This window comes from Adiantum capillus-veneris, chromosome 7 (genome assembly GCF_014529385.1).
Source record: "Adiantum capillus-veneris isolate H3 chromosome 7, ASM1452938v2, whole genome shotgun sequence".
Taxonomy (NCBI): domain Eukaryota; kingdom Viridiplantae; phylum Streptophyta; class Polypodiopsida; order Polypodiales; family Pteridaceae; genus Adiantum; species Adiantum capillus-veneris.
Window position 1 is genome coordinate 17,079,666 of NC_140937.1, and position 18,125 is coordinate 17,097,790.

The window sequence follows — 18,125 nt, forward strand, 5'->3', positions numbered from 1 at the left end:
CCCAACTGCTACTACTCATATGTCCCACGATAAGAGCCACCAACGGCTCATAAATGTCAGCCATCTAAATCTATCTCCAAACTGAGTGGTGGTGGTCACTTGGCCACGATGTCCACTAGACCATCGTCCGTATCCTTGCCACGTGTCACTGCCCAACCCAGAGAGTCCGTCCAGTGTGAACCAGACCATACCAACTGTACTAACTGTGTGTCCTGTGAAAGTGACACAGTAGCCTGCTACATTTAGAGTGAGAGTTTTGTCTGCCCAATCAATGAGAGGATTATGTTCACAAAATCATCGAACACCCAAAATCATATCACATCCTCAGAGATAGGACACAATAAATCTTCTACGGAAGAAAGCTTGTTGAACAGTGACTAACACATCAAGGCACTCTTGTGTAATGAGAGAGTCCATACCGGGAGCGAAGCCAAACACCTCGAGAGGAGTTGCCGGGCTAACCTCCAAGCGGGCTCTTTCTACAAGAGTCACTAATTACATCATGCATACTACCAGAATTAAACAATGACGACGCTGACCCTTCACATGACCATAACATTTAAAGAGAGACTCATCAATGTGTGTGTCATAGACATGTGGAGAATCAGTGTGGTTCACTAAAGTGCTTGTGGTAGTTGTTGGTGCTTTGGGTTCTCTAGGTGGTGTTGTCTTAGGACATGCCTTTTTCATAGGACCCTTAACGTGACACTGAAAACATCGACCTTCCTTCGCATAAATGATTTGTTCTTCGGGTGTTATATATCCTCCTATAATTCCTTGAGCAACTTTTTCATCTGGGGTTAGCTTAGGTTTAGCAGGTGTTTTTGCTTTACCCTTAAATTCATTTTGAGACTTCTTTCCCGAATCTTACCGTTCTTACCATTCTGTGGGTTCTGAGGATTCTGAGAGCGACTGTGAGAAGACTTGTTCTCCTTAGGCTTTCCTTTGTTGTGCTTCATCTCCTGCGCAAGAGCCATCGCTACCGCCTTGTTGAGATCTATTCGGTTGAGGACTTCGACATTGAACTTGATATACTTGTCCAACCTGAAAAGAAAGGCCTCTTTGCGTTCCGCATCCGATTTGCGTAATTGGGTGCCGAGCTACAAAACACGGTTAGAAAAAGACATAACTGGAGTACCATTTTGCTTAAGGTTACGCCAATCTTCTTTTAACCGGGTTAGGTACTGAGGTGGCATGAACCGCGCCTTGAGCTTGTCTTGGAAGTCGGCCAAATTGAAAGAAAGGGGCATGCCTTCCTCGGCTTCCTCTAGTTGCGCGGCAAACTGTGCCTCTTGCCACGCATGATACCAATTAATGGCGTCACCGACAAGATACATGGCTGCCGTCAAAACTTTGCTATTCCCTGTTTTCTTAGTTGTCGCAAAGTAAGCATTAAATTGGTTCAGCCAAGAATGAATAACATTAGCATCCATCTTACCGTCATACTTACTGAATGTCAACTTCTCAGTGACTGGTTTGTTGGAATTTTCATCTCTACCTGTGCTACCTGATGAAGTGCCAACGTCCTTGATTTCGAGGTGAGTACCTGTAGGACCAACTCTTGCATGCGTTGGTCTCTCTCCGCCTCACGCTCTAACTCCTTAGCTGCTCGCTTTTCTTCGGCCACTATCCGTTGAGCTTCGCGCGCTCGCTCACGCTCAAGTTCCATAGTTGCCCTTTGGTCTTCGGCCGCCAAGCTCACGCTCACACTCCATGGCTGCCCGTTTTTCTTCTAAGACGGCACGTTGCACCTCCCATTGGAAGCTACCAAGTCTATTCCTTGTTATGTAGTCTCTATTCAATCTTTGCTTGAGGATACCGCATCTTCCAATGCCGTTACAATAGCTGGCCCGAGTGTCCCGTCTAGCCCAGAAGCAGGTGTCGAGATCGTAGAGGCTGATGACTTAGATGCTCCTACAATGGAAGCCTTTGGGCTTGGTGAGCATATAAAGGACCACACAAGAGGAAAGAAATCTCCTTCACACGAGTTCGTCCAATCCTCAACCTCCTTTGTATCTAACTCTCCGACCAAGGTAAAGCTCACCTTTGAGTCTGATAAACTACCCTTGGACGAGCGTCCCCAAGGATGGGTACAAAGAAGCATATGCCAATTTCAATATTGATCAAACACCAATTCATGATGCCTCGATGCTCCAAGAGGTCGTCACATCTTCATCTACAGAGGAACCACCCCGGTACCCCCTCCAGACCCATTCAAAGAAAATAACCTAGGTGACCTTGACAACCCTCAACCCATTCTTTTAGCCGCTTGGCCGTGGGATCACCCTGCGCTGCTCGACTAGCTATGCACTCTCTCAAGGACGTTTTTACCTGGTCTTACCAAGATTTGAAAGGGATCCCACCAAAGCTCGGAGTCCACACTATCCCTCTAGTCAATGGGGCTAAGCCACAGGTTGAGCTTATAAGTCAATCCCAAGTATGCAGAAGCTGTCAAAATAGAGCTAGAGAAGACGCAAGAAGCAGGTATCATCATGTTCGTAGAGCATTCCGAGTGGTTGTCACCGATGGTCATAGCTCCCAAGAAGAAGTCCAATAAAATCTGCGTCTGTGTCAGCTACCGCGCTCTCAGCATGGTGATAGTCCTTGATGGCAGTCCAATCCCTTTCACCAAAAGAGTCCTAGAAGATGTGGTTGGGCATGTACTCTAAAGTTTCATGGATGGTTTCAGTGGCTACAATCAGTTGGGGATGCATCCTGATGACCAAGTCAAGACTGCTTTTGTGACTCCCTAGGACATCTTCATCTACAGAAAATGGCCTTCGGGTTGAAACACGCCCCACCTTCATTCAATCGTGCCGTCTAAGTCATCTCTTGCCCCTACTCACAGATCATCTCCGAATTCTAAAATGTTGTCTCTAAGTCGTCCATGTTCTCTCATCAGCCATATTCCATATTATTACTAAGTTAGCAGATTCCATAAGCCGTTATTCCGTGAGTTTCTACTCCCCTAGGTGCTCACGTCATAATTCCTCTGTGATCCTCTCACATTGAGTCCTTATATTTAGTATCACTCTCCTGATCATTTCTCGTGTCATGCGTTGAATCTTTTCTTACCAAATTCTCTATGGTGTTCTTCTGAACTCTGCTCATTTATGTGTTTTACGAGTGAATGGCATTTCACTCTCACTGTCGTTCCCCGTTTCATGTTCCGATTTCCCGTTCTGGGTAGCTATGGTTTTTACAACATCCTACCAATGCCATCCAATTGCCTCTCCTTTCTCTAGCATTGTACACTCTTTCTGGAACCTTCAACTTTCTTTTCCTTGAATGTTGATAGCATGATTTGATTCTCTTGATCATCTGCCAAGCCTTTAGAGCTGATCCTACTCTCTATCAAAGCTTCTGCGATGGGCTTTCTGAGATGCTATGAGTCACCTCAAGCACATCTGAGAATGTAACAGATTGTTTGTTTTTCTTCAATTGGATCTTCTGTGTATCTAGTAGACATGATTGGGCGTGTGGTGCCAGAGTCTCTCCTGGGGTAGCCTCAATACCCTCTCCATTTACATCTGATGACTTGAGACTTTTGTCGGATTGAGTAGTTTTAAGAGGAATCCTTGGAGATCTAACCTTTACCCTTTCCTTGCAAAGCACGATTCCACTAGCTCTTTCTTCCTTCCTCTCTGAACTTGGCTTTCCACCTTGGTACTTGCAATCTCTATAGGTTTGGAAAGCAGACTGCCTTCACCCTACCTTCCTACAAGTGCTTACTGATTTGGTTCCTTACCTCTCAGCTCTCGCCCCTACTCACCCCACCTTGCCCCTACCTAGCCATCCCTCTCGCTACCACTCTCGCCCCTACCTACCCAGCCCTTGCCCCTTCGCCTTTCCGATCGTATCATCCCACGTGGCCTTTTTTCTCCCCTATGCAAACGTTATTACACAGCCCAACCTATTAGGCGTATCAACTCTTTGACTCTTTTAAAACACAAAGCGTATTATAACTGTATGCACAGCTATTCATCAAGGCAAGCGCATGCACAGACAAGGCAAAGAAGCAACATTGCCTGACCGCAGCCTTCCTGTTTGTCCTCCCAACCACTCACTTTATCCAGATAACTGATTTAGTTATTCTTTGGCGCCTTGGATGTATTCTGGTTTTCAAGAGGCTCTTATTGGTGGGTGGGTGGTTTTTTTTTTTTTTTTTGGGGGGGGGGGGGGGGGGGGGGGGGGGGGGGATTGAGACTCCATTAATTGCATTCAGTTTAAATCTTATAACTGCAATTTCAGACTGTCTCTTAGTTGTCACAAGCTAAGAATTGACCTCACTACCTATAAATACAAGTCTGTAAGGAGTTTTAAGGTTACTGACTGTAGTTGCACAAATACAAGGAAGCAGATGCTAAAACTTAATCTATGAACTATAAATGAAGATATCACATACCAGGATGAAAATAGCAATCGTTTGCACCATCAAAAGCTGCTAGACCGTTCAAGGTATCAGGTGATGCGTAAGAGTGCACAACATCCAAAAAAACCAACAACCCCAGACCTGCCATATACAAAACATATTAAGCTACTTTTATTAATAAGAACCAAGTGAATAGGCACAAACTTGAGCTTCAAAATGACCTCTATAGAATATCTCTCAAGGTGGCAGAGGAGGAGCATGGTCCATCCATGGCTACTACCTCTCATATTGAATAAGAATTGAATGAATCTCTTCCTCCCTTCTCTTCCTCCCTTGCAGTGTATGTAAAAAGATAATTCCACTCCCCTTGGAGAATGTGGATAACAGATTTGACCCAATTTCTCCTTCAGTCAGCTAACATGGAATACTAGATGTACACCAATTGTCTCTGGTAATTGGAGTTTGTAAGCTATATCTACGACTTTCTATAGTGTTGTGTAAGGTCCACAATACCTTGGTGATAATTTTGACATGATCCCATCTTCATGGTTTCATACTTTTTAGGCACTTTTAAATAAACTTGCTCTCAAAGGTAAGAGGCCTTATATACAAATCAGTATCTGTCTTCGCTCTATCTTGGGCCTTTTTAATACTATCTTTAGCAAGTTTAAGCATTTCATTCATATCTTCTAAAAAGTCTTTAGCTTCCTGAACTTTCTCCTTTTGCAATCCTACTGCATAAGGAGCTCTAGGTTGAAACCCATATATTAACATAAATGGACTATATCCAATGGAAGAGTTCTTGCCACTATTATATGCACTCTACTATAGGTAAGTACTCTTCCCAATTAGTTTGCCATTTACTAACATATGCTCGTAGCATATCTTCTAGAATTTGATTAACCCTTTGAGTTTGACCATCCGTTTGAGGATGCTCAGATGTGCTCATGCTTGGTTTAGTTTCCAACCTCTTAAACACAGCTCTCCAAAAAATGGCTATTAAACTTCCTGCCTCTGTTGGACGCAATGTGTGTTGGTAAACCATATGGTCGATAGAGGTTTTCTACAAATAATCTAGCCAATTCAAGAGTTTTAACATAAGATTTGGTTGTAATAAACCTAGATAGAGTCGTGCCCCCTCTGTGTTCTAGGTAAACCAATTATAAAATCCATGGAGACACTCTCCTATTTCCCTGAAGGAATGTCTAATGGATGGAGTAGTCCTCTCATCTTAAGCCTTTTAGCTTTATTGATCTTACTTATATTACATTTAACAACATATTCTAGGACGTCCTTACACATTCCGTACTAGACTATCATGACACTCATAGAGTATCTCTGGCGCCTAATCTCTTCATCTTTTGGGACACATACTCCATCATCTATGGCAAAAATTTTCTACTTAAATCCTTCTGAAGCACATGTCGATGCTTTATTCTTACTGGAAACCTCTTGTCTTGGATCCCCTTTCTGAATGGCTTCCCATACCTCAGAATATGCAGGATCAACCTGACATTTCTCTCTTAATGATTCAAGTAGATCACCATTGAATCAAGTGAAACTCAATTCATATATCATAGGCATCCTGCTAAGGGAATTTGCTACCACATTATATTTCCCTTTGTGATACATAAGCTCAAAATTGCCCTCTTGTAAGAGTTCAACCCATCCGGCCTTACGACCATTACAATCCTGTTTGATTGGAAAGCCACTTAATGCTCTCTTGATCAAACACTATCTAACCATAGCACCATATAAATAGTGCTTCCATTTCTTCAATGCATGGGCAATAGCATACAACTCCCTCTCATATATTGAGTAATTTTGTTGTGCATGGTCCAACTTTTTACTTCAAAGGCTATTGGTCGACTTTCTTGAGTTAGAACCGCAGCTACAACAAAATTACTAGCCTCTGTCTCCGCCACAAAGGGTTTATTGGGATCCACTATATATAAAATTGGAGTTGTAGCTATTGCTACATTTGATTTTTGCATACTTTTCTTTTGGTTTTCCCCCCACTCAAAGGTTTTTCCCTTTTCTAGATCTGCAGCTCTTCTAGCTTCTTAGGTTCAAGCCATTGTAAAATAGCTTGAACTTTCTTTGGATCCATCCTAATTCCATTTTTAGAGATGATATAACCAAGATACTTGACCTCTTCAGCAAAAAATTCACATTTGGATTCCTTTGCATAAAGAGAGTTTTTTGTGAGCAATTGGAACACTTTTCTAAGGTGTTCTAAATGCTCCTCTACAATACGACTATAGATGAGGATATTATCAAGAAAGACTACTACAAACTTGCCTAGATAGGGCCATAAAACACTATTTATCAGCTTCATAAAGGTAGCTGGTGCATTGGTAAGCCCAAAAGGCATTACCAAAAACTCATAATGTCCATATCTAGTCCTAAAGCCTGTTTTTGCAACATCCGCAACCTTTATTCTAACTTCATGATAGCTAGACTGTAAGTCCCTGTAACTGATCAAAAAGATCTTCCGTTCTAGGCATAGGGAATCTGTTCTTGATTGTGAGATTATTTGGTGCTCTATAGTCGCACAAAGTCGCATAGAACCATCTTTTTTCTTCACCAATAAGATTGGCAAAGCCCATGGAGAATTGTTGGGTTTAATAAAACCTTTATTTACAAAGTCTTGTAATTGTCTTTCTACTTCCAAGTGTTGTGCTTGGCCTAATCTATAAGGTGGTTTACAAATAGGCTTTGCTTCTTTAACTAAATCAATAGCATGTTCTACTTCACCCCTTTCAAGAGTCAAACCTTTTGGCAAATCAACAAGAAAAACATTTTTAAATTCCTTTAACAAGACTTTCAAACCACATTCATAATTATTACAAGAAGACAAAAACGAGTAAGAAACCTGAACTTTCATTCCTACATCAAAGTCCTTATTTACAATTGATCGACACCAAAGCATATATATACATCACAAGACCTCTTCTCTACAAGCTTTTGCAACTTAAGAGAACGTATCAAAGGACTATTCTGTACATCATGCTCACTTTGTATAACAAACTTTTTACCTTCTTTTTCAAATTCGAGTGAGTTTTTCTCATAACTCCGTTTCAAGGAAGGTCCTAGTCCCCACAACCATTCCCTTCCCAGAACCAAGTCGGCACGGTCCATGTTCATTATTTGGAAGTCAAGTATATCTTTATACCCTTGTATCTCAACTTCCAAATTGGATACCAAAGTATCCGATATCTTCTTGTCTTCACTATGCATCATGGAGACGACATATTGGTGAGCATTTGGTTGTTCAGAAAGCTTTAGTTTCTTGACAAGAGCATATTTTACAAAGTTGTGTGTGACAAAGTCATCTATCATGACCCTAATCCTTTTTCCATTTACAAATCCATGCATTTTCACCGGCTCATGTGGACCAAAACTTGATTTCCACACGCTGGTTGCCAAATAGCAATGGTGCTCTTTGTTCTCATGCAACACTTCTATAAATTTATATCTCTGTTGCTCTCCTCAATGAAAACACTGGTCCACTGAAGACTACCCCACGATAGGTGTATGCATCTATATACTCCGTTGTCTCTTGACCATATGTAAATGTGGGTGCTAACCTCTTGACCCACTGAGAGAGAGAGAAATGAAATGTTATATTAGCGTCTTCAAAAGGCCAAAGTGACCTATGAGACCAGAAAGTTACAATGTGGTGGATCTAATACAAAGTCAGAGTAACAAGATGACAAAATTAAATACTATGGAATCCTAAACTGCTAGGTGTGGACTAAGCAGCTAAACAGCTAGCTGGGATAGCTAGATCACAGGAGATCCAGCCTCAGTCGCTGGCGGATCTCATCAATCTCCTCTATGTCAGTAGTCTGACCGGGCGTCGTGCATGTCGAGCCAAAGTGACCCGAATCCTCTGATGCAGCCTCCGTCGATGCTGTGTAGTCCTCCGCAGTCGTGGGTGTCTGGATCTCCCCAGCTCAGTCGCTCGGTCGATCAGTATGCCTCTGGTGTAAAGCGATGGGCTCTGCTGCGGTAGTAACTCCTCCGTGTGTCCAGTGGCAGCTCTGAAGAAGTCTGTGATCTGTCACTGAGACTGGCTAGCCTCTCCTCTCATCGGGCTCTCCCTGTGTCTACGCAACTCGAGCAAAAACAAACCCAGGCATCTCTGATCCTCGTACCGCATGACTCTAGAGAATGGTCCAAAGTCCTCTCTGAACAAGCAATGGAAGCGGCCTCGTATCTCGTAGTAGACGAGGCAATGGCATGTGTAGTGCAACTCTGTCTCAGGCTCGATGTCACACAGGAGGCATGTCCTGGTCTCTGCTCGTACTCCGTTGTATCTCCCAGTCTTGATCCGTAGCTGGTGTGAAGATGTGCGTATCTCGCCAATAGCACATCGTTTCCCATGAGACAAGTGGGTGTCTGTATCTGGGCCTTGTCACAAAACCATCCTCCGTAAGCTGGAGGAGATACTCTCTGTAGAAAGCCATCTTCGTGCCTAGCTCCTGTGCTGGCTGTATCCATGTCCTCTTGGTGTCTAGCTGAGTCAAGTCCTGGCGAATGAGCTTGGTGATCTCGGACTATGTAAGAGCCAGAGAGGGCGCATCCAGTGAGTACTGGAAGGGGGGCAATCTGTCTATGCTGAACCCATGCGCCTGAAACCATGATGTCATCTCCTCGTACCAGCATGCTGTATCTCCCTGCATGGTTAACTGTCGAGAGGACTCAAGTGCAAGGCGTGCATATCTGTCTCTGGGAAGTTCCCACATGCGGTGTATGAAGGAGATAGAGCTGGTGAGCGCCTCAACCACCAGTGGGGGAAGCTAGCTCTGCTCATACAATAGCACGTGGTACTGAAGCCTTGGCTCTAATGAGCCGCGAGATCATAGAGACCAGAGGCTTCTCCATGTCCCCCCATCCATCACTGCGGCCTGTCCTCCCATGATGATCCAGTGAAGGTCCCCAAATCTCAGCTCCATAAAGCAATGCAGAAGCCACCAAAGTGTCAAAGAGCCAGAGCTTCGTCTGAGGCTCCTGAAAGTGAACCTGTGAACACATCCTTTCCAATCTACCCAATGCTGCATGGGCTCTGGTCAATCTAGTCTCTGCTGCCCTCCTCAATGAAAATGCTGGCCCACTAAAAAAAAAAAAAACCACTCCAAGGTAAGTGTAAGCATCTGTATACTCCACCTTCTCCTAGCCGTATGTGAAGGCGGCTGCTGACCTCCTAATCCACTGTGGGGTGGTATTAAATACCATGATCTTGGTTTTACCAAGGTTGACGGACAAACCACTTTCCTGGGCAAACCTATGCAAAGCATCCAAGTGACGTTGCATCCCCTCCAGAGAGTCGGAGATCAACACAATATCATCAGCATATAACAATAGTGGAATCCATGTCCCTGCCAGCTGTGCACCTCTATCACCATCTCTCTCAATGTAGTCAGAAACCTCACCTACATACATACCAAAAAGAGTAGGAGAGAGCGGGCAGCCCTGCTTCACCCCAATATTGGAGTAAACCAGTGTGGATAGACCCTCTGGGGTGCGTACATGCCCCACTACTGACCTGTATAATGCCATGACCCCCCAAATGAGCTCTTTGGGTACTCCCATCTGCTGTAATCTACGCATCAATCTAGCTCTGGGCACTGTGTCAAATGCTTTGCCGAAATCCACAAAGCTACAATAGACCCGTCTCCCACGCGATCTGCCCTCCTCAATGATGGATCTAAGTGTCAAGATATGGTCAAGAGTAGCAAAACCCCTCCTGAAACCTGCCTGCCCGGCTGCGCGTATCCCCTCCCTCTCTGCCCATCTACTCAGCTGCTGCTCAAGAATAGATGCGTACAACCGTGCCAATGTGTGTCCAATCATGATAGTGCGATAGTTCCCAGGCTCCATAGGCTCTCCCGACTTGAAGATAGGTACAATAGTAGATAGGCTCCAGGTATCAGGCAAGCCCTCACACATGACACGGTTAAACATAACTGCTAGAAGCTCTGCTAGTAAATCTCTGGCATGCGTGAAATGCTCAGCCACTAAGCCATCATGATAATATGCTCTCCCTGTTCTCATCCTGTCAATGGCCTTCCTCACCATCTCAACGGTGAAAAAAGCACATGTGTGTGGGCATGGATCGGGGGCGTCGGGAAGGGGGGGCTGCTCAGGAACTGTGTACAAAGCTGATGCATACTGGCCCCAAGCCTCTGTAGAAGTGATGGCAAGGGGGGGGGGGGAGTGCTCATGAAAGAGCCTCCATGCCGCACACGAGTCCTGACTCAAGAATAGCTGTTATAGATCCTGCTCTAGGCGAGCCAAAAATGCCCTCTTCTTCTGCCGCACTAGGCGTCGGAAGTCCATCTGTGATTGCCTGTGAGTGGTCCCCCAAAAGCACCTCCCTCTGAAGTCTAGCTCTAGTGTCCCGGCATTCCTCATCATGCCAGCTGTTCTGGGGCATGCTCCCCGAACGGCGTCTCTGCTCAGGCTGGGTATGTGGGTATGCCACACCAACAGGTCTGGGTCCAACCATGAGGTCCCGGATACTAGAGATGAGGCTCGGCTGTGCCATGACATAATCCACTGTGCTGGCTCCATGTCTGTGTGGAAAGCATGTAAAACCCCCGGTAGCGGGAAATCTCTGTAGGCCATTCAAGATGGCCAATCCATGTACAGTCCCCATGTCTATCAAGTATCGTCCATACTCACTGTGTTCTCCATCCTGTGATAGTCTAGATAGGCCCGTCTCTGCAACATCCAACTCTCTCAGCATCTCCTCTGAAGTATCATAAAATACAGTCTAATGATGGGCAGTCCTAGCATTGAAATCCCCTAGAATGATGATGTCACCATCTCTAGAGAACTCCCATATGTCATCATCCAGAATAGAGAAGGGGGACTGTCCTCTAGGTGGTGCATAAACTGACGTACTTGGGGAAAGTAGCAAATAGCAATGTAAAGATATCTGCCTGTCTCTGCTCTCAATCTCACCCACATGTACCTAGCTTGCTCATCCCTACAGGCTATATGTATCAATGGCTGCAACTCCTCCCTGAATAACACTGCCACTCCTCCTGAGCCCCGCCCTCTGTGCTTTGATCGTGTCTCCTGTCTATAGGCTGTTCCCATCTACATCCACTAATGTGAGGCATAGATTGCCCCGGGGCCTAATGTGTCTTAGAGTAGAAGACGATGTCTCTTCCCGTAAAACTATCCTCAAAAGCACCCACATCAAGGCGCATAGATCCATTACAATTCCAAGTGTCAACTTTGAGTGTGGTCCCATAGGTCTCGCACCGTCATGTGGAGCACCACTCTACAATCACCACCCGGCCATCTCTGTAGAAGTCCGTCTTTCCCTTCCCTCTTGCCGCTTGAATCTCTGGCATTACCTCTCTCATATGCGCAAGCTGTGTGAGAGTGAGGTCATCTCCAAGGAATATGCCCGTTTTCTTTAGTGTAGGGCGCTTCTTCAAGTAGTCCCTACCCTCCATGCCTTTGTATGAGTAGCCTCACTACTCATCATGCGGAGAACTTCTTCAACTTCCCCTTCCACATCCTCTCGGTCTTTTAGACCGGTTACTCTTATATGCAAGGCTCTAGTTTTCCTTCGCTACTGTTCTTCTAGAGTCATGTTGATGATTGTAGGAGTGGGGACGGATGTGGTTTCTTTCCCTTTCCCTTTCTTAGCGACTTCTATCCATTTCTCGGCCTCATCCGCCTTCTTCTGCATCTTCGTGATCACATCCATCCACGAAGACGTCTTTACCACCTTCTGTTTCTCCTCCTCTGTGATCATCCGTACCTGCTCCTTGATGACCTTGATCTCGTCTATTACCGAGGGCTGAAATTCCCCTTCTTCTTGTCCACTGATTACTCTATCCGCAAGCTCTCGCTTGAGGGCTGTGACCTCTTCTCTAAGTGCTTGTGAATCCGCCTTAAATGCTTGTAGCTCTGCGTGCAAGTCCTCTTTCTCTTTCTTCCATTGCGCGCCTTCATTGAGAAATATTTTAAGAAGGTTGGCCTTCTCTTTCCACCATCCCTCCATCTCTGCTTTCCATTCTCTTATCTCCCTTTCCATTTGTGGTATCCGCTTGTTTGTAAGCGCAAAAGTTGCCTTCGTATGGGGCTTACATACTGGCGAAATGATCATGGCCTCCACTGGCAAAGCGCTCATGGCCTCCATTGGCGATGCGGGTATAGCTCGATGCTCTGGCTCGGCTGAGTCCATGCGGACAGGGCACACTAGAGAGAGAGAGAGAGAGAGAGAGAGAGAGAGAGAGAGAGAGAGAGAGAGAGAGAGAGAGAGAGAGAGATGAAATGACGCGAAATGTTATATTAAAGTCAAAGTGACCTATGAGACCCGAAAGTTACAATCTGGTGAATCTAATACAAGGTTTGAGTAACAAAAATAAAAAGGGTACTGGAAAAAAAAGGGGGGAACTACTATAGAATCCTGTCAAGACAACCCAATGTGGGTGTATTCTCAGGAAGGGCTAAATCACAAGAGATCCATCATCGAACGCTGGCGGATCTCATCAATCTCCTCCACGGTCAATAGTCTGACCGGGCGTCGTGCATGTGTCACGAGGACGTGGCAATTGCTAACTCGAGTTAATGGTTTCTTTCCGATGATTTTGTTTCATTTTTGGGACCCTCTTTTTGAAGTTGCAAATGGCGGGACATTGCGTGGCCAGTGTGAAACGGCCAACGGCCGAGAGTTTCACCCGCAGTCGGGAAGGGCAGGTCGCCATGAGATGGTCGAGCCTGTCCGCACTGAAATCCGAGCAGTAAAAGGGTGTCTACGCTCAGTTCGAAGTCATTTAGGCCCCTCGCGACACTTATAAGTTGGTGGGTACTAGGGAATTAACTCAAAAGAGGCATAAGGGACACATGGTGGCTCCGGATGCGATTGCCAGAAGCATCAGCAAGAGGAGGCGCCCAATTTGAGAGTGGAGGCTGATTTTTGTTCATAAGGAAGTGCTACATTGTGTGTGAGTAGTGGGTGCAGGTGCTCACAGCTTTAATGCAAAGCTTGCCTTCTCCCTTGCTCTATGAAGCGCGACGATTTGCTCTCGCGCATCTCTCTCTCCCCTTTGCACATATGGTAATGCCCCACTAGTTGGGCTTCTCAGATGACCATGTATAGTTCTGGGGGTTTATGCATGTTTGCCAAGGCAAGAGCCTTTTGTACAGGAACCAAATTAGCTAATTGCTAATCCCCTTCAAGTACGCACAGTTCCATCGTGAAGGAATGCGAAAACGGAGAGTGAAAACTTGTACGATTTACAGGGGAACTGTCCCATGCCATGCGGAAGCACCTGAGGCAAGCGTAGGCATGCTCGCTCCGCTCGAAACAGTCCAAAACAGAGAATTACAGCTTTCTGTGTTTTTCTGCAGGTTTAGGGTTTTGCACCTAAACTGCAGGGAATCGCCAGGGGAGCCTCGGAAAGGCCTTGGGGTCCGTGTACAGGGCAGTAGGCTCCTAACAGTGGAAAAACAGAAACTTACAGCATGCTGAAATTGACCTGCAGCTCACTGGAAAGCTTCCATACCGCAAGGGAAAGTGTCCTTGACGTGTACTTTTGACCTACAAGGATTTTTGCGCCATTATGCTGGCGAAATTGGGTCAAAAACCTGCAATTACAGCCATGGACAGGTTTGGACAGCTTGTTGAGGGTTAGGTGCAAGCGTTCGGATCGTTTATTTGCCAGAGGAGCCTCGGGAAAGCATTGGGTGCTTGTACGGGACAATTTAGAGAGATCCCGAACAATCTCTGCTCGTGGTACAGGGCGAGCCTCGAAGATGCGGAAGCAGCGGGCCCGCCAGATGAACCAGAGTGTCAGGCCGCAAATGAGATCCCAACAATCCTCTCTCTCACTGCACCTCTCTTGTGGAGTAAGCTCTGTAGCAGGCGGGAGTGTAGGTCGACCCCCCTGCATCACTATCATCCTGTTGGTGGAGGATAGCTGAAACTGGAGTGTCGGGTCCGTGAGAGTAGACCAAGCAGCTGCCCCCCAAGTGTATTGCCAAGCTGTGGAAGAAGCTGGCATCAGCCAAAGGACACGAAGCCAAACCTGCTATGCCAATGGACAGTCCCAAAGACAATGACACTGACTCTCCACAAGATGGTCACAAGTTGCACATGCGGCCGACAAACCACTATGTACAAGCCAACTCCCAATTGCTATAGCTCGGTGTGCAACCAGCCACTGGAACAAAGTGACCCGCCTCGGCTGATTGGAGTCCCACAACCTCTTCCAAAAAGCTGCCAAGAACTCAGCTGTGAGACCCTCCTCCTGCCAATGAGGTGCTGTAGTAGGACGAGCCTCTCTCTGCACTGCCACTATGTGATGTCCAAGACGAACAGTGTACTGAAAGAAAGGGACACCTGGATGGTCTCCTGAGGAGCCACTCTCCAAGATCCCAGTGTACTCGTGCTAGTGGACAGCTCTCCTAAGCCCACAGTCTCCAGTGGCCAATCTCAAGAGCTGCTGGGTCAGGATCTATGATACAAGTCCTCCCACAGATGCCCACCACTCGGATCCTCTCAAAACAGCACTCTGCAACCTGTGGGGCCTCTACTGCAACTCGATGTAAGTGTCCCTCACCCTGTAGCTCAAAAAACAGGGAGGGTACAGTCTGTGAGCAAGCCCGAACTGGGATGAGAACCTCCAATCAAGTGAAGGCCCCCATCCATCTGGGCGCTGCTGACTTGAGAGGTGTGAGCCACTCAGCTGGTACTGCCTCTAAGATGTCCTGACACGTGCTCTGTACCCCTCTCCTGCCTTGTAGCTCGATGCCCTGCAGCTCCTCTGACAAGCCTGAAAACTGTAGCCAGTCACCTAAAGTGCGTGCTGGACCCTCTGCCATGGGACCCCAGGAAACATGAGGCCGACTACCAACCAAGTAGCCTCTCTGAGTGCTAACCATGGGGTTCAAAACAAGGGGCTGTCTCAGGGTTCTCCGCAGTTGCTCCGAGGATCGGAGCAAACTCACAGCGAAGTGGTTCTCCAGTCTCCTACTCAAGCCAGCGCTGCGCATCTCTGTGAAGATCCATATGGTCGAAGGTCGCCAGGGGCCTCCAGCTTGCGGCACCCTAGCACGAAGCTGCTGAAGCAATAACTCCTTCCAGGGCTCCTCTCTTGGAAGAAGTTCTCTGACAATAAACTTCCCTAGAAGGGCTCTGCTCTGCTGTGCTGGGTCTATGATCCCCAACCCTCCCTGAGAACAAGGAAGAATGATGACCTGCCATGCCACTTTAGCCCGGGCAATCTGAGTGTCACGCCCTAATCAAAGGGAGTCCCTCATCAACCTCTCTACCTGGCTGATGCAAGAACTCGAAAAGATCCAACAAGAGGTGATGTACCACATAGTAGCCAACAACACCTAATTGGCCACTACAACTCTGCCTACCAAAGAAAGTCGTGTGGAGCTCCAATGTAACAACTTCCTCCTCATAGACAGGAGGAGGGGAGCAATCTGCTGCTCGAGAGACAAGTCCATGCCAACCTGACAGCCCAAGTACCGAACTGCATTCCCTGGGGGAATCCACCTGAAACCCTCACCTGGCATCCAATCAGGCGTAGGAGCACTACCAACCGAGAAAGCCACTATCTTTCTCCAGTTGATCAGTGCGCTTGATGCACAACAAAAAGTCTCAAGAGCCTGCTCACACCTGTGAAGGTTGGCCTCCTGGCCATCCAAGTACAATGCTGAGTCGTCTGCAAACTCAGCATCCAGTAGCTCATCTCCCCGAATAGGGAGCGTTAAGCCACGTAGACCAACCTGCTGTGAAACCAGAAACCTGCTTATCGCCTCAGCATAGAACAGAAAGAGGAAAGGGGCAAGAGGACACCCCTGTCTGACCGAACATGTGAGCAAGAAACGATCACCTCTACCTCCTGAAAAAAGTGATTGTGTGCCAGTCTATACAAAGCTGACACACCTCTGATCCAAGCATCTGAGAAGCCCATCCTGCATAGAGTGCCCTCCAAAAAGTTCCAGTCAACTCTATCGTAGGCCTTCTCAAAATCGATAAGAAGTATCACCAGATCCTCACCACAGAGCCACCGAGGGTAGAAGCCTCCCAAAAAGTAAAGATATTGTCAAGGATACTACGCTCCTTGACAAAACATGTCTGTGTCCCATGTATAATGCTCTCGAGAAGTGGCTGAATCCTCAAACTCAGAGCCTTGGCAAGAATTTTGTAGGATGAGTTGAGGATGATGATGGGTCGCCACTTTCGAATCTCATCCAAGGAGCCACCCTCCTTGAGAATGAGGTAAATCAGGCCCTCACTCATGCTATCAGGCATCTCTCCTGTGTGCAGGATGTACTGAAAAGCACTGCAAAGATCTGAACCAAGCAAGCCCCAGTACTCCAAGAAATAGCTGGTAGTCAAACCATCCTCACCTGGATAGCTACCGCAGGGAAGTGCTCTAAGAGCCGCGTGTAGCTCCTCTAGCTGAAGAGGTGGCTCAAGCCTCTGGCGCATCTCCTCAGTCACAAGACAAGGCATTTGTGCCCACAACTGCTCTCTGCATGCATCCTGCCGCTCTAACTGAGGCTCTACAGAAAGTAGATCACGGTAGAAGTCAATAGCAATTGCATGCATGTCCTCTGGCTCTAAAGCAATTGACCCGTTGGGCCTCCTCAACTGACTGACCTTGGCATGCGTATGCCAGGGTCCCACTGCCTCAATGAAAGCGCCTATCACTCTGTCACCCACCTGGGTCCACTGAGATGCCTGTAGATGAAAAGAAAACTCATGGCGCCTCTCCTCTGTGCTCACGAGCTCCTGGCGAGCCTGCTGCAATTGCTCCTCCAACCAAGGACTGTCTGGATGCTGCTCCTGCATCCTCTGTAGGGAAGCAACGCCCCGTCGGAGACGCTGCTGCTCCTCTCTCGCTACAGCCAGGCGAGCCGAAGCCTCCTGAAGAAAGAGTCAACTAAGCTGAGCAAGTCCTAAGGCCACTCTGTCAACAGGAGTATCCTGCATGTCTAAGCTCTCTGTCCAAAGAGCCTCCAATCGCTCTCTGAGCGCAGAGTCCAGCAAGACCCTCTCAGGGATGCGTAGCATCGTGCTCCCATCCTCTGCTATCAGTCACTGTGAGTATCACTGGTGCATGGTCCGAAAAGAAAGTCCTAGCCAAGATGCCAACTGACCCACCCAAGTCACAGAAATGGTCACTACTCTAGAAGCAATCTATCCGAGATAGATTCACGCCTCCCACTCTACGGTCCGAACAAGAGAAAGCCAGGCTGTCTAGGGGCCTCGCAAAGCTAGAATGCTGCCATACATCTGAAACCCGCAGTCATACAAAACCTCTTCCAAGCTGCCAGCTCAACTCCATGCACAATAGTATGGCTACCACCAATCCTGTCAGAGGGGTCCTCCAAAATGTTGGTCACCCCCTATGCACCATTGCTTTGCCTACAACAAAGATTGAAAAAATTTGAGACCAAAACTCTGCACATGCACTCGCCACATTTGGCGCATAGATGTTCAGGAAGCCCACGAGGCAACCCTGAACCTGCATAGTGATCCATTGAGCCCTGCCTAGCACAATAATCCCTCTGCACACAATGGCCCGCTGCAAAGAAGCCGCAATAGTCATACATACCTGGCCCTGGATGCCTCCAGGTCCAAATGCAGCTGACCAAAAAGTCTCATATCGTCCACGCAAAAGCAAACCACAACGTCTAATGCGGCTCTCACACAGATGATGCTTCTGTAGCATAAGAAGGTCAATCTCTCCTCTCACAAGGC

At 47.0% G+C, this 18,125-nt stretch overlaps 1 protein-coding gene across 1 annotated transcript in view; it reads right to left on the minus strand.

The window, feature by feature from the left end:
- The window catches only part of EMB2729 (Alpha amylase family protein), a 177,882-nt gene that overhangs the window by 81,412 nt on the left and 78,345 nt on the right, over nucleotides 1-18,125 (minus strand). The window contains exon 8 of the mRNA XM_086515669.1: nucleotides 4,406-4,513. Coding sequence (XP_086371795.1) covers nucleotides 4,406-4,513 — 108 coding nt within the window. The remainder of the gene's footprint in view (nucleotides 1-4,405; nucleotides 4,514-18,125) is intronic.